Source organism: Malus sylvestris, chromosome 13, assembly GCF_916048215.2.
Source record: "Malus sylvestris chromosome 13, drMalSylv7.2, whole genome shotgun sequence".
NCBI lineage: Eukaryota > Viridiplantae > Streptophyta > Magnoliopsida > Rosales > Rosaceae > Malus > Malus sylvestris.
This window is the reverse complement of record NC_062272.1, coordinates 5,674,903-5,697,691: the sequence shown is the minus strand read 5'-3', so window position 1 is coordinate 5,697,691 and position 22,789 is coordinate 5,674,903. Positions and strand designations below refer to the sequence as shown.

The 22,789-nt window shown below is 38.7% G+C and overlaps 2 protein-coding genes, 2 non-coding genes and 1 pseudogene across 4 annotated transcripts; 3 read left to right on the top strand and 2 right to left on the bottom strand.

Moving 5' to 3' along the window:
* The first annotated feature begins 8,251 nt into the window (after positions 1-8,251).
* On the top strand, positions 8,252-9,794 carry LOC126596797 (uncharacterized; annotated as a pseudogene).
* On the bottom strand, positions 8,253-8,326 carry TRNAV-AAC (transfer RNA valine (anticodon AAC)). The gene has a single exon. It is a non-coding gene; the product is annotated as a tRNA-Val (tRNA).
* Positions 9,795-10,476: 682 nt separating the features above from the next.
* On the top strand, positions 10,477-21,088 carry LOC126597210 (uncharacterized). Its single transcript, XM_050263986.1, has 3 exons — positions 10,477-10,855; positions 10,982-11,149; positions 20,451-21,088. The coding sequence occupies exons 1-3, from the start codon at positions 10,567-10,569 to the stop codon at positions 20,672-20,674; spliced, it is 681 nt and encodes a 226-aa protein (XP_050119943.1). The 5' UTR covers positions 10,477-10,566; the 3' UTR covers positions 20,675-21,088.
* Positions 12,024-13,164, top strand: LOC126597209 (uncharacterized). The gene is made up of 2 exons (XM_050263985.1): positions 12,024-12,894; positions 12,933-13,164. The coding sequence occupies exons 1-2, from the start codon at positions 12,132-12,134 to the stop codon at positions 12,968-12,970; spliced, it is 801 nt and encodes a 266-aa protein (XP_050119942.1). The 5' UTR covers positions 12,024-12,131; the 3' UTR covers positions 12,971-13,164.
* On the bottom strand, positions 20,909-21,027 carry LOC126598244 (U5 spliceosomal RNA). The gene has a single exon (XR_007614758.1). It is a non-coding gene; the product is annotated as a U5 spliceosomal RNA (small nuclear RNA).
* Positions 21,089-22,789: the final 1,701 nt, after the last annotated feature.

The window sequence follows — 22,789 nt, the reverse complement described above, 5'->3', positions numbered from 1 at the left end:
ATTCTCTCCCCTCTTTTTTCTCCTCCCTTTCTCTTCTCTCGTATTTGAACAGTCATTGTTAAGTCATGTCAACATCTTATACTAATTTTATATAGAAAGAGAAAGACAAAATAGAGAATGTGAGAGGAAGGGAGGGAAGATGATGGAAAGAGAATGAGAGAGAATCCTAGTTTTGGAGTTTTAACGAAACGCTACCGGTACTGTTCATTTTTAACGAAAAACTACATTTTACCTTTCTCTGGTACTATTCACTACACATTTATTTATCATTTTTCATTAAAACTAAAGTTTTTTGGACTTTTCGTTTTTTTTTTTTTTTTTTTTTTTTTTTTTTGTCTTTAAATTGTTTTATCCCCTCCCTTTAAACCTTCAACAATTGCATATATTAGTTATATAGTGTGCCCTAGAACGTGTAGCTAGTCACGTATGGAGGAGGATCAGGATTGACAGGACATGGAAGTATATTGGTGGACCTTGTGGTACGGTACTGTAATTATATATTACCATTTTTACAGTATCTAATAGGGGTGTGATATCTACACACCCAATTTTACTTCTCACACAGCATTCTAATTTTCGACCGTCGGATCAGATGAATTGAAGAAGATCAACGGATATAAATTAATAAGGGTGTGTGAGAAATAATTTGGGGTGTGCGGATAGCACACCCCTATCTAATACGCACACCCCTATCTAATATTGGCCTAACTTTTCCGTTTAATCTAATTAAATAATTAAAGGAGATAATTTGGATAAAAGAAAAGGAAGCAATACTGCCCCAGTGAAAGAGAATGGGTCAGGTGGTACTGTGGCACTAAGAAACAGTAAAAGGAGAAGACTGCACACCAGTTAGACTTGGGATACAAGAAACCAAAGGATCTCAATGCGTAAACTCCTTGTTAATAGTGTTTGTCCTTTGTATTGAAGTTCGAATATACCATTTTTAATAAATTATATACAGTAAGAAATTATTGTGTGTAATAAAAGGGGGCAATTCTTTGTAGTAATCAGGTTGTTATTGGTTGGCAGCAAATTAATACATTCTTTTCCCTTCTATCAACACCCGCATCCGTTGGAGGATTAACTCGGGATTTTTTTCAACTTTAGGAAGAGAAACACCATTAAAATCAGAACTAGGTGATAAGAGGATAATCTGATTTGTACGATAACAAGAGAAGAATAATTATTATATGTGCCGATTATATATGTATAATATATTCTTAGTTCTGTACAAGTAAAGTCTATTGTAAAACACTGAATGCGCCCAAAGTTTAATTGTAACTTTTAAGTGGAGCATAAGAGCATGCAAGATGTAACATTGAAAAGATTGTGGATTTCTTTGATTTTTTTTATTATTTTTTTATAGGAAAGGTGGATTTCTTTGTTTTGATAGGTCACAAAAAGAAGAAAAAAAAAAGTAAAAACGAAACTCTCTCTTTCTCTGTGACATCATGATTTAACTTTTTGAACTTGTAAAAGGTTGCAATGGTATAGGATATTATAGATGGCTTTTTTTTTTGGTAGGTTACTTGAACCTCAAATTAATCTCACTTTTTCTTTGAAAAAAAAATATATAGTCACTTTGCACTCAGAAACTCGATTTTTGCTTTACTTTGCCGAGATTTTGACTATTCTTTCAAAATGTGACGGATGTGATGATGTGATAGAAATATTGCTTATGTGGCGTCTATTCAAGCATATAAGAGAATGGTATTTTGGTAAAATTATCATGTCTTGTTCCTTCTCTTCAATTTACTTCCATTACCAGTCGAATTAAACAATGATTCAGTCTCTAATTCATGAATGCTGATGCTCGCAACTTCATACTGCATGCCGAAATTCGTCGTTGAGTCTTCTTCCTTCACTTCGATTTTCTTCCATTGACAGTCGAATTTCAACAAATACTAAATTACACTATAATGTCAATACATTCTGTCACATTTTGACAGATTCTCAATAAAATGTTGTGAAATTGAATTTCAGCGTGTAAATTGCCAATATTTTTTTTAAAGAAAAAATGGTGAGATTAAGTTGGAGTTTAATGACATAACAAAAAATAAGCCTATATAGATTATAAAACGTCAATAATTAAAGTAGCCATTCTCGGACTGCCATGATATAATGGGAATGATTTTCCAATTAGATGTGGAATTATTAAATTACCTTTTTCATGTTGATGATGACAACCCCGTCCCATTCACGAATTCACAATTTCAAATTCGTGTGAAGGTGAAAAATTCTAGTGGCTTAATTCACAAAATGTCTAGATCAAGAGAGGCTGCTGCAGAAGATATTGTCCAACGAGAAATGCTTAAGAGACTTTTAAAAGTTGGATTATTTATTAATTATCTGTTACTTTATATTTTTAACAAAATATTCTACAATATGACATAAATAACATTAAAGTATAAAATGACATAAATTTATAAAAAAAATTACACTTTAAAAAACTCGCTGTAACTTTTCTCTTGTCAAACAGTATAAAATGTACGCTCATTCGCAGCAATAATAAAGGTATTTAATATTTATATTTATAATGTCCGCTCGTATTTGTCTCCGGTCAGAACTCTGAAGTCACTTGCCATTTGAGAACAACCAGGCAATGAAATTGTTGGGCCGGGTCCCAGCTAAACCAATTAAATATGATCTCATGTCAGCCCAGCTCTGTGGTTATTGACTAGTCAACAAATCAAGGTGGGAACTGGGAAGTACTGACGGTCAAAATATTTAAGATCCAGAAACCCTACCGCCAGTTGAAAACCAACAAGAAGTAGCCTAACGTTGGCCCTGCGGGTTAATGTGAAAGGTTGAGATAAAACATCTGACATTTGATACAGGTTTATGGACTACATTTGAATTTTAAGAACGTTAGGGTTAATCGTACACAAGCGCATACAAACCGTATATATTTGCGTGGGATGATTCAAAGTTTTTTTTTTTTAACAAACGATATTATTTGCGTTAAGGAATGAAGGAGCGGACTTAGTCTCATAATGAGTTAGCAATAATGTGGTTCAATTCGTCTTTAACGATAATCAAATTTAAAATTTTTGACTTGCAAGTGAAGAAATGAAAATGAATATTACTAAATTGTAGTACTATGTGAAAGATGATTCAGAGTTATGATTCAACACTATTAAGTAAGCAACCGATCATAGCATTGTTCTATACTCTGTCGAAAATGACATTAAGTCTCATCAGGTAGTTGGACTGCATTGTGTTTTCCATAACTACACATAATGGGTAAGTTGACTCCCTGCACATCCAACACTGTGGTTGCTTTGGCCATTTAATTGAGACTCATATGACACCGATATATGTGTGTGGAAACACAAACTGACACACACACATGTGCATATATATATGGGCTAGTACTTACGATACAAGAATAACGTTATATGTTTTGACATTATTTTATAGGACCAACTTTTTAATGTATTTTAATAACTCAAATTGACTATATTTTAGTTATGTATTTTTTTTGAAAAAAATAGGACAAATTCAAAAATGATTAAAACATTTATTTTGCTGTAAAGAAAATAGACGAATATAGTTCTACAAAGAAATATTAAATTTAATTTTACAATCATATGGTTTTAGATTTTAGTGATTTTAGGCTCATTTGGGAAGTGTTTTTAAATGACTAAAAGCGCTTCCAGAAAAAAAGTATTTTTGGATTTCAAAAGCGCTTGAAGGCTTCCTGGAAGAAGCACCCGTTATGTGCTTTTTGCAGGAAACACTTTTAAGTGTTTTTCCAAGATTAAATTTCATTTTACTAAGGATTTTCAAAAATATTATCTATAAAAACGTTTTTAGTCATTAAAAAACACTTTCCAAATAAGCCATTTAATTTGTAAATATGATTTTTTAAGGAAGACCTAAAAGATAGATTGTTCGAATCGTTAAAGTACATTGCAGAGTGAACCCTACAAAAAAATATGTGTTAAAACTGTGTGTATTCAGAACCTAACCATATATACACACATACAACTATGTTTCGACATCAAGCTTTGGAAGGGAGACAATGGCAATTAAAGTTGGCTTTTGATGGTACATGTCGTGTGGAGGTGATTGAGTAAACGATCTACAAAGCTGTATATATAGGTGTTTCGATTAAAAGAGACTGTAATGAGTCTCTGTCATTATTTATGAATAACGAAAATTCAATGGATATTAAAGACTAAAGAACGTTTGAATGAACTGTAAATCCAGACAGGTTCATTGATCATTTTACAAGTTGTAAGGCCGGTTCATAGAACCAGAAATTGTCTTCTTTCCTCTTTGATGTACAACAACTTTCGGAGCTTGTTGCTCGAAAGACTAGGCTAATTACAAAAAACAAAAAGCTTGGGGACTGGCTGTCATCAGTGTCATGGATGTGTACTGCACTTGCAATAGCAATGTCGCGCGATCGACTTTTTCCAATGTCAATGCTAACATTATCCCCCCTACTATGCATCACCATAGTCACGAACCCCATCATCATGACGTACCACCGTCGTTTACATTTTCACGTTAATTTCCTTATATGTATATATGTATGTATATAGGAAAAAAGGAACTGAGCAAGTAGCTGGTTGTAAAATGGTCACTGTGTGTGACCGGAATGTTAGGTGGCCACTTGAAGTTTTATAGACTTTTGTGAACTCGCTGCTGTGCATGCATGCCCCATATATGTAGCAGGTAGATGTATATATCTAGTTCACAGCCCTACTTTCCATGGCCCAACCCTCCCTGAAAAATTCAGCTCAATTCATCTGTCTTTTATCCAAAATAATTGAACCCTTGTTTTCTTCCTTTTAATACTTTTCTTATACGTACAGCTTAACAGTTATACAAATTTATTGTATGATCCAAAATGTCAGAAGACTTCACTCTGAAAGTAAGACTATGAGTTCCTATAACGCTTGTTACATGCGTTACGTAACAAGTGTTAAAGAAGAAGATACATCCCGATGAAATCAGTATTATCAAGAATCGCCGTGTTTGGGATGAGAAAAAAAAAATCTGATGAGTTCTCTTGGTGTACCTTATTTCTTCTATGCACTTGGTAAAGGTTACAGCCTCAAAGGTACCACTGCTAGTCTGCTAGCTCTGTGTGTATGTCCAACTCTGCTGCCCCATGACATGTCCTAAAATTGTTAATTAAACACAAAGTGGGTTCAGCACTGTTTTTTTGCTTTTGATTTTTTTTCTCCCTTTTATCTGCTTCGGCCTTGTATTATCTACCACTCTCAGACAAAGATTATTGGAGAGAGGGCTTTATTTTTCCTTTATTTTTTTTTTTTGTTAGAATGATTGAAGACTAAGCTAGATTTTGGATGAATAGACTCCATTGATGCTGAAATTAATTAAATAATTAGATCAAATCAAATAAAAATCAAAAGAGTTTGTTTTAGTGCCTTTGAATTCTGGTATCAGTTCCTTTCGTGGCTGTGCTTTTAGCTTTAGACTCTCAAACACAGGACCCATAATAAACTTCCCTTCGAACCTTTTGGTCCTTTTTTTTCACCCGATGATATTTTATTCTAAATTAAAAAAATGAACCTACTAGGATACTAAAGAAAGCGCACAGTATTTTAACCATTTGACTTAACAGACTTACCTACGTAAAACCATATGTTTTGGAATATTAGCTAGGTTTGTAAGAATTTTGATCATTGCTTAATTCTAAAATCTAGTGCAACTAATCATGATTTTGGGGAATATGTATCAATAAGTAAATGATTCCATAAGGACTCTCAAAATTAACAAACATGATTAACAATCTGTCTTCTTTGTGAAGTGGCTAGAACTAGGTAGTAGATTAATTATGTTACCTTGATTTATTTTAATTTATATTTGAGTTGATGGGGTCAAAGCCCCATACGCCAAAATAATGGATTCACAAGTTGCATCTTTGTCATGCAACTGACAAAACCGGCTTGTCCTTGATTACAACTCTTCTCATGTTTGATAGAAGACAATTAAATAATGAAAATTGCTAGTAGTGTTATAGTAACTAATTAGTTGTTAACTTGCTTGGTGGATATTGGATAAGAAAGATCAAAACTAGCTTCATTTGAAACGATTAGTTTTCAATACATCATTGATATGTGAATGTTATTTTCATCAATATTTCACCTCTATGTCATTCATATTCGACCAATATGTAGTCTATATTTGATTATGATTAGGTCAACAATAGAAATTTGATTTCTCATCGTTTTTTACCGATTTCAGATAAAAACTATAGAGCTAGTAGTGCTTCATTTGAAACGATTAGTTTTCAGTATATCGTTGATATGTGATGGTTATGTCATCAACATTTCACTGCTATGCCATTCATATCCAACCAATATGTCATTTATATTTGATTTTGATCAGTTCAACAACATATTTGATTTATGATCGTTTTAACTGATTTCTCAAATAAAAAACTAATAATTTGGTATATAGAAAAGAACAAAAATACTAGACTTCTAATTATGATTTATCAATATTTAGTATATGGATGATCAATCATATTCATACGTTTCAACTAAAACGTCAAACAAGTGATAATTAAAGATTGGAGAGCGATGGAAAGCTGTCACTCACCTAATCCTAATGCCAACAAGTAAACATGTTTGGAATGGAAGGTGGAACCATGACCCTCAGCCCCGGGGGAGCATCTTGCTCTATTTTTTCTATTGCCAAGTTCATGCTTGATGTTGACTTTCGTGTTGTTTGAGTAAATTATATCAATGATCCATTAACTAAAAATTCATTACTATTGTTGGTCCCTCAACTCATCAAAACTTGCAGCTATGATCCCTTAACTAAAAATTCATTACCATTGGTCCCTCAACTTTAATCCAACTGGAGAAATGGTCCTTCAACTTTAACCTAATTGGAGCAATGGTCCCTCAACTTTAACCCAATTGTAGCAATGGTCCTTCCAACATAACTCATTTCCACAAAATTCTGACGAAGTTGACAAAAATGACCATATCTACACATTTTGAGGAGTTGAGGGACCCAAATTGTAGCAATAGTCATTCCAACATAACTTATTTTGGCAAAATTCTAACGAAGTTGACGAAAATGACCATAGCTACACATTTTGATGAGTTGAGGGACCAAGCATAATGAATTTTTAGTTGAGGGTCCATTGTTCCAATTTGATTAAAGTTAAGGGACCATTGCTACAATTTACTCGTGTTGTTTGTACTAAACAGTGTTTGAAATATCATGTATATGTTCAATATTTCCATGAAAATATCTAAAAATTCAGGGAATGATATGGAAAGAGGGGGAACTTCACCTCATATCCACGATATTTCCGGAAATCAGTCAATTTCCTCGATATTTGTTATATTTTCGGGAAATATCTAGTGTTTGTAGACAATTTGCAAAAAGTTTGCAGGAAATATCAATGAGCCTATGCATTCTTTATTTTTTTAAATTTATTTCTTTATGGTATTAGCTTACTTCAATAAAGCTTGTGCTGCTTTTATGACAAATTTTTTAATGAAGTTATTTATAATTTATTCTTTCTAGTGAAATGCTTTATTTTATTACTTGTTGTTGTAAGGAAGTTTTTCTTCTCACATATCACATACTTATTGTTTACACATTGTCTAATCACTAATTCTTGATTCACACATGTGTTGTGGCTTCATATAACATTCCCTAAAAGATAATTATAAATTTCCATGTTTTTGAGCAAATTTTCAGCATTTCCATCGAAGGCAATTGATATCGATATACGATATATCCATTGATATTTTCACAAATTTGCCTATTGATATTTCCACTGATACTGATATTTTAAACACTGCTACTAAATAATGCCTTTTGATTCTCCGATGAGTCGACTTATGTTCATATCAAAAAAATAAATTTGAGAATAGAAAATATTGCCAAACAAGGTAGAGACTGCGAGGCCTGAGGGGTAGAAAATAATATTTTCCTTAACGTCTTAGACATTAACAAGCTTGCAGATGACGTTTTATCACAGTGCAGGAAAGTAATGATGCATATGTACTCTGGTGCAAATTCGATCTTTACTAATTCTCCTTCCTTCTATCAACTAACAATTTAATCTACAAACAATGTCGTTTGTCAAAAAACAAAAAAAAAACAAACCTTGAAAAAAAAGGATCAATTGGTTGGGAACCGTATGAAAAAGTGCAACCAAACCCAATAAATAATTCGTTTGCTCTAAACCCAGCCCAACTGAAGACAGCCTCAAAAGAAACTCAAAAAAATTGATTTAGTTTCAAAATTCATGGCTTCGCCCGGGTTCGAACCGGAGACCTTCAGTGTGTTAGACTGACGTGATAACCAACTACACCACGAAACCTTGAGGCAATTTTTTCTCAATTTTATTTGTTAAATTATACATGTGGCTAATACCAAAGCGGTTGATGAACTAATCCATTTGCTCAGTAGCAGGGAGAGCAAAGAGGAACAGGAAGAAGGGACTGAGCGGTAAAGATGATAAGCACCGGCAGGTTTCCACCTCCGTGCACTTCCAAATCCCTTCTCGCTGCCGCCCTCTCATTCCCACGACACAAATCCCGATTGGGTTTCGTCTTCCCGCACCATCTTCTTCAACTGCTTCCCTCCACACCGCCATTTTCAAAACCAGCTTCTTTCGACAAACCCACCACGCGCATCGCGGTTTTCTTGCCGTCCACGCCCGGAGAAGTAGCGGGTTGGGAGTCTCCGGTTTGGTTAGTATAAACCCTGCGGTCTCCGGAAACAAAACTAAGGACCCCATTTGTAGGGGTTTTGCTTTCGTTCATTTCAAGACGGAGAACGATGCAACTAGAACTAGGTATGTGTGGGTTTAGGGTTTATGAAATGGAATTCTAATTTGAGAATGCAACCATTGAATTGTACCCAAGTTTGAATCCCTTTAATGTAGATATAGAGTTTGAATCCCGTCATTGGGATATAGTAGTTTAGAATATCGTCTCTTTAAAAAAAAGAAACATGAAGAAAGGTAGTGACTGACAAGATGCGGAAGTTTTCGGGCTATGTGGTGGATATGTGTGGTTGTGAAATACCAGATAGGGCACGGTTTTAATTATGAATGTTGAGAGTTGAGAATACTATCAAGCATATGCATATCAGCATTTACTTTTGAATCTTGGTTGTATGCATCGTGGTCTAAATTTTATTACAATGCCGGTTTTCTGTTATATATGAGTTGATTGGTTTTTCTATCATGGCAGATTCGTTGAGATGTTTTCTTCGCAGAGTGTTACATTTGGTCAAATTCAAAAGCAGATAAAATGTGAGCTGGTAGATACGCCGCCGCTGAATTTGGATAAAATACAATCAACGAATAACCGTAGTGCTCTCCCACTAATTGTTTCTGGACTCGGATAATTGTTCCATGGACACATCGGAGGAGACTATCCTTGATGAATATGAGGGCTCTGATGTTGAGATTGATGGACCAGAACTGGAAGACGCCATAAAACAATCATCGGATAACCATAATGCTCGTCAACTAACTGTTTCTGAATTGGAAGAAGATCAGAAAGCTGCTTCTGACTTGGATGATTCTTCCCTGGACACATGGGAGGAGAGCACAGTTGATGAAAGGGAAAGTAGAAAGCTCCCCTAAGAAGAAGAAGCAGCTTACTGGCGGATCCTCCAAGAGGTAATCAGCTTCAGCTGCATGTTTACTGAAAATTTTCAGTCTGGTTTGTCTTTTAAGGACAAAATTAGTAAATTACATCAAGATTGTTTCTTGTGCTGTAGGTTAAAGGCGGAGGAGAAGGCTGTGCTCGCTGACGCGTTCGCAAAATATGGGTCCAAAGAAGCTGCTTTGGCTTCGGAGGGAGATAGCTAACCAGTAACCGAAGTTGACTCCAGGAAATCAAACGGTGAAGATTGTTTAAAAAGTCGGACTATTTAATAGATTGAACTAGACAAAACCCAAATTACTGAGGCAGGAATCAATACTACATAAATTTTTGAGGATCATTCAAGTGGTGAGGTGGGTGGGTAGGTGGACAAATGGTTTAAAATTAAGCGAGTTTTCTTCCATTATAACCAAAAGAAAGAATGTATGTACAACATTTTGGTTTATACATTAAAAACGAAAAAGGCAAAAAATTTCTGTGCAGGATGTTCCTACGCTTCATCATTTTTGTTGATAATGACAAATCCAAACCCAAATATTAAAATTAGGTTAGGATTGTGTTTACCATCCAACTTGTCCAACCCGTCGAGTTGCACTCAAATTGAACCAAACAAATTTTTTTATTTATAGAAGCAATTTTTTTAAGGGTTTTAACGAAAAGATTGCGGTACTGCTCACTTTAACGAAAAATCATATTTTTACATAAAAAAGTCAAACATATAGTATTTAATTTACTCTTTATTTTATCTTTATCGTTAAAACTCAAAGTTTTCAAATCATTTTAATTAGTTTTTTTTTTTAACACAATATATTCACACAAAAAAAGAAGAGAATAAATTAGTTTTAAACAATTATTCTTATTCATCATCACAGTTGAGTGGGAATACAAACTTTGAACGACAGTCGGGGCCGCCGCTAAAAGCCCTAAAAAGCCAGAGCCAAAGATGACGGCGGCAAGGCTGATCAGATTGCTGCCGAAACTTACAAAAGCAAGAGCTTCACTTTCTTCTCCATCTCCTTCGTTAAAATATCTATTTTCTTCCAACTCACCGTCTCCCCGCGACGTCGTTTCGAGCACTGCCGCCAACGTCGCTGATCTGGGCGAAGATGAAGATGATGACGTGCCCGTCTACTCTAACCCGACTGCTTCCGCGGCGGCGAAGATCGTGCAACCCACTCTCCTTCAGCCAGGCGTCGTGGTATACGATGGGGTCTGCCATCTCTGCCATGGAGGTATTTCAGAAACCCCATTTCCCCTTTCTCTTTTCTTGTGCGTTTTGAGGGATATGAATTTCTAGGGTTTTCAATTTGATCGGAAATGGGAAATTGGGGTTTGGTCTGAAATGTTGTTGAAAACAGGGGTGAAGTGGGTGATCAAAGCGGACAAGTACAGGAAGATCAAATTCTGTTGCGTTCAATCGGAGAGTGCTGAGCCTTACCTGAGATTATGTGGTCTGGATCGGGAGGACGTTCTTCGTCGATTCTTGTTTGTCGAAGGCCCCGGGCTTTACCACCAAGGCTCTACTGGTTAGAATCTTTCAGCTTTCTTGAACTTTGTAATTGTGCTTTAGAATTCATATGATCGCATTGCGTATTACAAATAGTTAGCAATTTTCCATTTTGGTTCTGGGTTTGAAAAATTAGTTCATTGTTCCGTTTACCAACTCGGAGTTTATGAAGTAACAAACTAGAATTGGGTAATGCAAAGTGATAGGAAGCAAATAAGGCTTGGTTTTCTTTTTTGTTTATACGCACAAGTGATATTCGTGGAGGGGGATTTGAACAGAAGACCTCGAGTGCAGGGGTATGCGCTCCTAACTAATTGAGCTACAAACCCTTTTGCAAATGCTTGGTTTTCTTAATATGGTGCAGTGAGGAATAATGCCAAGTGATTATGAAGTATCTTCATAAACAACCCGTACTAGACATCCATATTCTTTGAGTGTTGTTTCTGGATTGTACATGGGGAATCCATTAGATTGGTTTTTTAAGCAACTCTGTTTTAATGCTGTGTCATAATTTGTCGACGCTGTTTGGTAAATAAACTTGATTAAGGAAATTATGATGAAAGAATGTATATCATATGAGAAGATAGACACAAGATTGGAAACATGCTGCCTAAGGCCAGTTAAGTAACTTAGGTTTGTACTATTGAATTTACAGTTTATAAACTTTGGATTGTACGGAGTTCCTTTGGCTCGGACCAGTGTATGGATCATGGGTTATCTATTTGGTAGATTTATTCTGTACAGCTATGTTTAAAACAGAATGAACAATTTCTCTTCCCAGATATTAGGAGTTAGCTAGAAAACTTTGGTTTCTCGCTATTCTTCTTTAAACACATATGTGATGTTAAACTGTCCATCTTGTATGTTATTCTTTTCCTTTTTGTATTAGTAACAGAAACTCCGCCTATGTCTTACATGGCCGGTCCCAAGCCCGGATAAAGGAGGAGGGGGAGGGCGTCAGGTAGTCGACAGCCGGCACTCCATGATCACGTCGAATCCTTATGAAAATGAATCCAGAACAAAATCGCGCTAAAGCTAGGGCGTCACCCGTAAGTGGCGCGCTGTGTGGCCCGAGCACAGTGATAAGTGAGCAAGGGTCGCTGTATCTCCATCGGCACCCGGATGCAGTGTTAAATGAGCAAGGGGGCCATAGAAACTTCTTTTCGAACGACTCCACTCAAAGTTGTTTGGGAGCATATGCTCCTATCAACTTTACCCGGGACACACAAAAGAAGTACTTTGATCTTATTAGACGGGGGAGGGTGAAGAAGCTAGGACAAAAGGGTAGAGTTCAAGAGAGCAAAATGCGTTTAGGAACGTGGAATATAGGAACCTTAACGGGAAAATCTATGGAAGTAGTGGAAGTTATGGTGAGGAGACGGATAAATATTATGTGCCTACAAGAAACTAAGTGGGTTGGTAGTAAGGCAAAGGATCTAGAAAACTCAGGGTTTAAACTTTGGTATTCGGGCACAAATAGAACGAGAAACGGTGTTGGCATCATCGTGGACAAGACCTTGGTACAAGATGTTGTAGATGTCAAGAGGGTAGGAGATAGAATCATGGCAATCAAGATTGTAATAGGACAAGAACTTATCAATGTGATTAGTGCGTACGCACCTCAAGTAGGGTTGGATACGAGTTCGAAGGAGAAATTTTGGGAAGATCTTGGAGACTTGGTGCAAGGAATTGCTCAGACGGAGAAGTTATTTATAGGAGGAGATTTAAATGGACACGTGGGCAGGGAGACAGACAACTATGGAGGTTTTCATGGTGGTCATGGTTTTGGGGAGAGAAACGAGGATGGGGAAGCTATCTTGGATTTTGCAATGGCATATGATCTCTTCTTAGCCAACACCTTCTTTAAGAAGAGAGAAGAACATGTGATCACCTACAAGAGTGGGTCGTCAAAAACACAAATAGATTTTCTTCTAATGAGGAAAGGGGATCGTATAACTTGTAAGGATTGCAAAGTTATACCAGGAGAGAGCGTGGCTAATCAACATCGCTTGTTGGTGATGGATGTACATATCAAAAGAGTAAGACAAAAGAACAAGACTTGGAAGTGCCCAAGGACTAGATGGTGGAATCTAAAAGAAGAAAAACAAGCCATTTTCAAAAAGAAGGTAATCACCCAATGTGTGTGGGATAGAGAGGGGGAAGCTAGCCAAATGTGGGATTCCATGGCTAGTTGTATCCGAAAAGTAGCAAAAGAGGTATTAGGAGAGTCCAAGGGCTTTGCCCCACACCAAAAGGAATCTTGGTGGTGGAATGAGGAGGTACAAACAAAGGTGAAGGCTAAGAAGGAATGTTGTAAAGCCTTATACAAGGAGAGGACCGATGAAAATGGTGAAAGGTATAGAAAAGCGAAGCAAGAGGCGAAGAAAGCTGTCAGAGAAGCTAAGTTAGCGGCTTACGACGATATGTATAAACGACTAGATACCAAAGAAGGAGAGTTGGATATCTATAAACTATCTAGAGCAAGGGAAAAGAAGACAAGGGACCTAAACCAAGTGAGGTGCATCAAGGATGAGGATGGAAAGGTTCTTGCTACAGAGAACGCGGTTAAAGACAGATGGAGAGGTTATTTTCATAATCTTTTCAATGAAGGACATGAAATGAGTGCTTCTTTAGGGGAGTTGAGTAACTCAGAAGAGTGTAGAAACTACTCTTTTTATCGTCGAATCCGGAAGGAAGAAGTGGTTGTAGCTTTGAAAAAGATGAAGCATAAAAAAGCAATAGGCCCAGACGATATACCAATCGAAGTGTGGAAACTTTTGGGAGAGACAGGTATAACATGGCTCACTGACCTTTTCAATAGGATTTTGAAAACGAAGAAGATGCCAAATGAGTGGCGAACGAGCACTTTGGTGCCTATCTACAAGAATAAGGGCGACGTACAAAATTGCATGAACTATAGGGGTATTAAGCTAATGAGTCATACAATGAAGCTCTGGGAGAGAGTCATTGAGCATAGATTGAGGCAAGAGACACGGGTTTCGGACAACCAATTCGGGTTCATGCCAGGGCGCTCAACCATGGAGGCAATCTATCTCTTACGAAGATTGATGGAAAGATATAGAGATGGGAAAAAGGATTTACACATGGTCTTTATAGATTTGGAAAAAGCGTATGATAGGGTCCCAAGAGACATTCTTTGGAGGATTTTAGAGAAGAAAGGAGTACGAGTAGCATATATCCAAGCTATAAAGGATATGTATGAAGGAGCAAAGACTGCTGTAAGAACTCATGAAGGACAAACTGAAAGCTTTCCCATAACTGTAGGATTACATCAAGGCTCATCCTTAAGTCCTTACCTTTTTGCGTTGGTAATGGATGAGTTAACAGGACATATTCAAGATGATATTCCTTGGTGTATGCTTTTCGCAGACGATATAGTGTTGATAGATGAAACTCAGGAAGGGGTAAATGCAAAGCTTAACCTTTGGAGAGAAGTGTTGGAATCTAAAGGTCTTCGCCTAAGCCGATCAAAGACAGAATATATGGAGTGCAAGTTCAGTGCAAATGGAGGCCAAAACGAGTTAGGGGTGAGGATCGGAGATCAAGAAATACCAAAGAGCGACCGTTTTCGTTACCTAGGATCTATCTTGCAAAAGAACGGAGAATTAGATGGAGATCTCAACCATAGAATATAAGCTGGATGGATGAAGTGGAAGAGTGCATCTGGCGTGTTGTGTGACCGCCGTATGCCACTGAAGCTCAAGGGAAAATTTTATAGGACGGCAATAAGGCCGGCGATGCTGTATGGCACAGAATGTTGGGCGGTGAAACATCAACACGTACACAAAATGGGTGTAGCGGAGATGAGGATGCTTCGTTGGATGTGTGGGCACACGAGAAAGGATAAGATTAGGAATGAGGATATCCGGGGTAAAGTAGGAGTAGCCGAAATTGAAGGAAAGATGAGAGAAAATCGGTTACGGTGGTTTGGACATGTGCAAAGAAGGCCTACTGACGCTCCGATTAGAAGATGCGACTATGGGACAGAGGTTCAGGGCCGAAGGGGTAGAGGAAGACCTAGGAAAACTTTGGAAGAGACTCTAAGAAAAGACTTAGAGTACTTGGATCTAACGAAGGACATGACACAGGATCGAGCACAATGGCGTTCTAAGATTCATATAGCCGATCCCACTCAGTGACTTGGATTTTCCAAGTCTCCAACCGAGAAGTTTTCCTCACTCGGGAAATTAAGGGAACACTACCCCAACCTACATGCTCCACTCAAAAAGCTTCAACTTACAAGCTTAAACAAAAGAAAATTCAAAGAACTTAGCGAAGAAGGCTTTGGTGTATTTAACACAATACGTTGAAATGAAGGAAAACTTATTTATTGATATCCCCGATAAGCTACAAATATGTACATATACATGAGTCAAAATAAACACACAAGAGGGAGCCTTCACAAAGGTTGCTTAGGAGAAGTCTCAGCAGTCGGTAGAGCCCCAGAAAGAGAAGGCACCGGAGGGGGATCATTTGGAGCCTCAATACTGGACAGAACCCTAGAAGGAGGAGGCATCAGAGGTTGATCATTTGGAGCTTCATTACGCGGTACAGCCCCAGAAGACGAAGGCAATAAATGCCTTTGGAACAAACCCACAAATCTCTGATGATCAAGTAAAACCTGACCATCAGTTTCCTTCATCTGGTCAAGCTTCCTCTTCATGTTTGTAGCATAGTCATGTGCGAGCCGGTGCAACTGTTTATTCTCATGCTTGAGCCCCCTAATCTCCTGTTTGAGACTCATCACTTCAGCCGCCAATGATTCAACTTGGCGGGTTCGAGCAAATAGGCGTTGGGCCATATTAGACACAGAACCTGCACACTGAACACTGAGAGCCAGCGAATCCTTAACAGCTAACTCATCAGACCGTTTGGAAAGTAGTCTGTTATCTTTGGGAGTGAGAAGGTTCTTGGCCACCACTGCAGCGGTCATATCATTCTTCATCACGGAATCCCCAACGGTAAGAGGACCAGTAGGGGAGACGAAGGATGGGCGCCATATGTTGTCTGGAGAAGGCGGGGCTGCCTCTTCAACAAGGTTCAAGTCAAAACGACGGTCGGAGGGGCCAGACATTTTCAAAGGTGTTGAAGAGAGAAGAGGTCGGACAAATCAAGATCTTAGAAGTGCAAGAATGAAGCTTCTACTGGTGGAGATTCAAGTGTGCTTTGGAACTTAATGCCAGCCCCTATAAAAATCTGTACTCGACGGAGCTTCAGAAATCGAAGAGGCGCCTGCTCAGAAATCGAAGAGGCGTTTGCTTTCTCAAAAGCTGGGCTGCTTAGAGATCACGAGGGTTGATCTCAGAAATCGAAGAGGCGTTTGCTTTCTCAAAAGTTGGGCTGCTCAAATACCACGAAGGCCGATCTCAGAAATCGAAAAGGCGCTCGCTTTCTCAAAAGTTGGGCTACCCAGAGACCACGAGGGCCGATCTCAGAAATCCAAGAGGCACCTACTTTTTCAGCCTTGTCAGCACCTGTCACACGCACACTCAGCTTTGCGGAAATTATAGGCATTCTGTCAAAGACTTCTGGGGAAGTAGAAAACACATGAATCTTACTGTTCAATCACCCACTTCCCACACGCAACAATAGCTCATGGGTACCACAGATAACTTTGCCAAAGTTCTCTGCCAAAGTTGAGCACGTGAAGCTTGCAGCTCCCACTACATCGCTCTGACCAAGAAGGGTAAAAGAATAGCAATTTTAACACTCCCAACAAGATTGCTTGCTCCAAAATCGAAGAGGCACCGCCCTCCGAATCTCGAGAGCCAGACTCCCAACATGATTACTTTCTCAAAAATCGAAGAGACACTGCTCCTCGAATCTCGAGAGCCAGACCCCCAGCATGATTACTTTCTCAAAAATCGATGAGGCATCGTTCTCCGAATCAATCGAAGAGGCGCTCGCTTTCTCAAAAGCTGGGCTGCTCAGAGACCACGAGGGCCGATCTCAGAAATCGAAGAGGCACCTACTTTTCTAGCCTTGTCAGCACCTGTCACACGCACACTCAGCTTTGCAGAAATTATGGGCATTCTGTCGAAGACTTCTGGTGAAGTAGAAAGCACATGAATCTTACTGTTCAATCACCCACTTCCCACACGCAACAATAGCTCATGGGTACCACAGATAACTTTGCCAAAGTTCTCTGCCAAAGTTGAGCACGTGAAGCTTGCAGCTCCCACTACATTGCTCTGACCAAGAAAGGTAAAAGAATAGCAAAGAAACAACACTAACAAAGTTTAGACACATAAATTTTGAAGGTCTAGCTACCATATTATTACCCACAAGGGTAAAGGAACAGTACCACTGCTGGATAATTGAAAAGTCCCTGTGTGTCAACCTCTGTGCTTTGTGGCAAGGTAGACTAGCAAACATGCCCAACCTTTACTCACATTCGAGAAAACACTCCCAACAAGATTGCTTGCTCCAAAATCGAAGAGGCACCGTCCTCCGAATCTCGAGAGCCAGACTCCCAACATGACTACTTTCTCAAAATCGAAGAGAGGGTAAAGGAACAGTACCATTGCTGGATAATTGGAAAGTCCCTGTGTGTCAACCTTTGTGCTTCGTGGCAAGGTAGACTAGCAAACATGCCCAACCTTTACTCACATTCGAGACAACACTCCCAACAAGATTGCTTGCTCCAAAATCGAAGAGGCACCGCCCTCCGAATCTCGAGAGCCAGACTCCCAACATGATTACTTCCTCAAAAATCGAAGAGACACTGCTCTCCGAATCCCGAGAGTCAGACCCCCAGCATGATTGCTTTCTCAAAAATCGAAGAGGCATCGTTCTCCGAATCTCGAGAGCCAGATACCACAGACCACTTTTTCAAAGTGCTCTGACAGAGTTAAAACATGTGAAATTGGCAGCTCCCACTACCGTGCTATGACCAAGCAGGGTAAAGGAATAGCATTACTACTTGTTGTTAGGGAGACTCCTATATATGTCGACCTCCATCCCCAACGGACAGGCAGACCTGCAAAAATGCTCAACCCTTCATCATATCTGAGAGGGCACTCCCAACGAAGCCTTTCGAAATATTCAGCTTTCTTTCCCCCCGATAATACCTCTGCAAACAAGCTATACTAGAGCAAGAATATCTCATATCATCAGGGTTAAAAGCAAGAGTATCCCATATCATGCTTTTTCCCTGTCTTTTCTTTTGGCCTTGTTTTTACCTGCAAGACAAGGAGAAAGAGAGCAATCAGTTAGCACTTGGAATCAAGCTTCCAGCCAGGAACTGACTGCCTGGAACCCCTTACCTGATTACTTACCTGGCATTGCTCTCGAGTACTCATCTTCAACATCTTATGTTTCCAGGGAAGATTCCGCATCTGCTTGAGGAACAGATAGGGCAAGTGCGAAGGATACAAGGAAGTATGTGGAGACAAGCGTAACAGCACACGTGCCGATACATCCATTACTCTGTCAAAAGCAAAAGTATCCCATATCAGCAGGGTGGAACGTACTCTAGATTTGATGGACTTGTTTTGACCCTCAAATTCTTCAGTCGGCCTTATACTCTGGAGGAAACCAGAAAACCCTCCAGCTCAGTTCAAGAATAAGCCTGTGGAAAGTTACTTCTTCAAAAGCAAAAGTATCTCATATCATCTCTTCTCATTTTTCTTCTCTTTATCCTTCATGCTGCTGCAAGATGGGGAGAAGGTGAACAATCAGTCGGAGCTCTGATTGCTTACCTTGTCTGTCACCTCTTTCAGCAGACCCCCTAGCTCGGCGACTTGGGGGACTCCTACTACATGGTTTGTATCGCGCTTGACCAAGCCTGAAACTACAAGTAAGCTTCAAGTGAAATTGATACATTACCTTGTGCATCTCCACCAGTTAAAGATACCACCCCTGGATGGAGGAAGAGTACTTCCAGAGAAGATGCCACATCTACCTATGAGACGGATAAGGCAAGTCAAGACGACACCACACCCCGATACTTAGAAGTTTCGTGATTACGAGATCATTCTCCCACAATATTTCCTAATGTCATTTGTACTAAATCATTCACTTGTACTCACTAAAGGAGAGCTTGAACCTATGTACTTATGTAAACCCTTCACAATTAATGAGAACTCTTCTATTCCGTGGACGTAGCCAATCTGGGTGAACCACGTACATCTTGTGTTTGCTTTCCTATCTCTATCCATTTATATACTTATCCACACTAATGATCGGAGCAATCTAGCGAAGATTACAAAAAGCGACCGTTTTCGCTACCTAGGATCTATCTTGCAAGAGAACGGAGAATTAGATGGAGATCTCAACCATAGAATACGAGCTGGATGGAAAGAGTGCATCCGGCGTGTTGTGTGACCGTCGTAGGCCACTGAAGCTCAAGGGAAAATTTTATAGGACGGCAATAAGGCCAGCGATGTTGTATGGCACAGAATGTTGGGTGGTGAAGCATCAACACGTACACAAAATGGGTGTAGCGGAGATGAGGATGCTTCGTGGGATGTGTGGGCACACGAGAAAGGATAAGATTGGGAATGAGGATATCCGAGGTAAAGTAGGAGTAGCCGAAATTGTAGGAAAGATGAGAGAAAATCGGCTCCGGTGATTTGGACATGTGCAAAGAAGGCCGACTGACGCTCCGGTTCGAAGATGTGACTACGGGACAGAGGTTCAGGGCCGAAGGGGTAGAGGAAGACCTAGGAAAACTTTGGAAGAGACTCTAAGAAAAGACTTAGAGTACTTGGATCTAACGGAGGACATGACACAAAACCGAGCGCAATGACGTTCTAGGATTCATATAGCCGACTCCACTTAGTGGGAAAAGGCTTTGTTGTTGTTGTTGTTGTTGTTGTTGTTTTGTATTAGTAACAGAAAATCCAGTCGTGTCGGAACCTTGCCATAGTCCATCTTTTCAAATCCAAGGATCTATTAATAGCATTAAGACTCCCTTGGGATGGTGTCTTTAATCTTCTAGGAATTCTTCTGTTTTTTTTTCTGATAGTAAATAGTAGCAACAAACTTATTGGATTTTCGAACTTTGTTGATCGAGAATACTAGTTCTATGTCTCCACAGAATACTAGTTCTAAGCCTTGTTGATTTAGACGAATTTTCTGCTCTCAGCTTTCAAGGAACAAGACTTTAAACATGGGAAGATTTTATGCATACATATTATACATTTACGTGAATGTCAATCATGTCAATTGCAATTGCTTTTCCTGTTGGCCTGCATCTCATATTTTCCCCCTGTAATTAGCTTCTTAAAATATAGTCTTAAGTTTTCAGTTTATGTATACAATTGAATTCCAAAATTTCATTTGATATGATTCTGCAGCTGCACTGAAAGTTTTGTCGTACTTGCCTCTCCCTTACTCTGCTTTGAGTGCTTTCATGGTGATCCCGACTCCTCTGAGAGAGATGGTTTATGATTATGTTGCCAAGCGGCGCTACGACATCTTTGGCAAGTCTGAAGATTGCTTAGTTTTGCGAGAAAAAGAGTTGTTAGAGCGTTTCATTGATAGGGAAGAGATTATGGATCGATCTCCACCAGATTTGTAATTAGTTTCCCCAGAGCTAACCATAATCCACGTATGTTTTGCTTACGAAATGTTGCATCGGTAAAAGCATTGGTCCTTGTCTATTCGGCATCATCAACAGTTACGGCTGTTCGGGGCATCTCAAGAAGAAAGATAGGCAGCTGCGAGGGCGCGGATATTCTCCGGTTATAGCCTCGTATCTTTCCACATTGCACTTGTCACATTTTACTATCAAATATTAGACTTTAATTTGTAGGGCGCTTCAATATAGAAATACCCTTAAAAAATAGGCGTATGCTATTATTGGTGGTGCGCACACGGTATTCTTTAGTAAAAAGCGAAAGAATAGTTCGCTTTGTGCTCACCGCACAGCTCCATGAGTAAACAGTTGGCTGGAGAAGCACTATGTAGTGGCTCTCCAGTGGTTTGTGCGCTTCTTCTAACCGATGTGGGACATCGTGGCAAATAGGGCTGGGTTCGGTTTGAAACGGTTCGGTTTTTTGCTAAAACCGAAACCAAACCGAAATTTCGGTTCGGTTCGGTTCGGTCCGATTTTTTTTCGGTTTTTTTCGGTTCGGTTTTTTTCGGTTTTGATTTTTTTCGGTTCGGTTTCGGTTTTTTTCAGTTTTTTCATGATTTTTTTTTTTTAATATCTGGAGCTTGAAGCACATTTTTTTTCAGCATTCGGCTGCAAATTTACCCTTTCTCTCCATTAACCCTCGTCGAAACAGTAACGATTTGAGGCATGCAACAATTGTTTCTTGTTCCTATGATCTGAGGAGGAAAAGGATTTCATCCACCCAACTTCAGTGCCCACTGCAAAACGAAAAGATTAAAACTTTAGTCACAAAAAATCCACCGAAAAATATAAAGATTACAAAAATAATTGGAAACATTACCCAGAAAAAAAATTGAACTTCAAACGGAATTTAAAAATCAACATTGACATAAAAAAAATTATCAAAAACAAACAAAAAAGGTCAATTGAGAAAGGAGTATGCAAAAATGAAGAAAAGAATTGCAAAAAAAGGGGATAAGCAAATATAGATATCAAGGTAGAAAAAAAGAAAGGGAAAGAAATGGGTGAGACTCTCACAACACAAAAATCAAACAAATCTACAATACAAAACAAAACAACAACCCATAAATTTACACCAAAATTTCAGATTCCCTCCATGGAATTTACTCTAAAAAAACCCATAAATCGACAAAATAAATAAGAGAGATTGGAGATCTTACCCTGGAGTGAGAAGATCGAGAAACGGAGAGAGAAGAATGGAGAAGAATGGAGAAGAATGGAGAAATTTGGACAAGAAGGGAGTCTGGAGGCGCAGGGCAGAGAGAGAGAGAAGAGGGGAATGAAAAAAGAAAAGGTTGGCTGCTACTACTAGTGGCTAGGGTTTTGTTGATTTCTAATTGCACAAAAGGCTATAGATTTATATCTTTATAAATAGTTTAGTTATACAACTATAACAAAACAATACCAATTGCCATGTTGGTTTCGTTGAAACCTCTCAACAGGAGTGCACGGGTTCAAACCCACATGCCTCCAGAACTTTAGAGATTTTTTTATTTTTTATAATTAAAATATTATAAAAAAATAATTAAATATATATTCGGTTCGGTTCGGTTTTCGAACCTCAAAAACCGAAACCGAACCAGCCATATTCGGTTCGGTTCGGTTTGACAGTTTTCGGTTCGGTTTTTTTTCGGTTCGGTTTTTTTCGGTCTCGGTTCGGTTTGGTTCTCGGTTTTTTTCGGTTTTCGGTTTTTTGAACCCACCCCTAGTGGCAAATTATTCCTCAACACTTATACTCTGTCTACTTCTATGTTCACCGAAATCACATAGGCAGTTTGAGACATTTATTAATATTTTGATGGTTTTCGAAAGGGAAATTGTTATTAGCAGTCCTAAAATCTCATTTGGCACTCCTTACAAGTGTAAATTTCTTTCTAAATATAGAAAGTTTGGAGTGCAAAATGAGAATTTTGGAGTGCCAATAACGATTTCCTTCTAAAACGAACTTGTTTATTTCACAAATATACATCGATTAAGTGTCTTTTAAGCATAACAACTGTCTATTTAGACCCTTTACCGTGAGTTCGTCCAAGAGAAAGAACGAACTATCAGTCTTCC

Bases quoted from the DNA above. Each gene is read 5' to 3' on its own strand.
- LOC126597209 (XM_050263985.1), top strand. From the start codon at position 12,132: ATGAAAATGAATCCAGAACAAAATCGCGCTAAAGCTAGGGCGTCACCC. The intron at 12,895-12,932 runs GTTTTCATGGTG...GAGAGAAACGAG, and splicing joins GGAGACAGACAACTATGGAG to GATGGGGAAGCTATCTTGGA.
- LOC126597210 (XM_050263986.1), top strand. From the start codon at position 10,567: ATGACGGCGGCAAGGCTGATCAGATTGCTGCCGAAACTTACAAAAGCA. The intron at 10,856-10,981 runs GTATTTCAGAAA...TGTTGAAAACAG, and splicing joins CTGCCATCTCTGCCATGGAG to GGGTGAAGTGGGTGATCAAA. The intron at 11,150-20,450 runs GTTAGAATCTTT...ATGATTCTGCAG, and splicing joins TTACCACCAAGGCTCTACTG to CTGCACTGAAAGTTTTGTCG.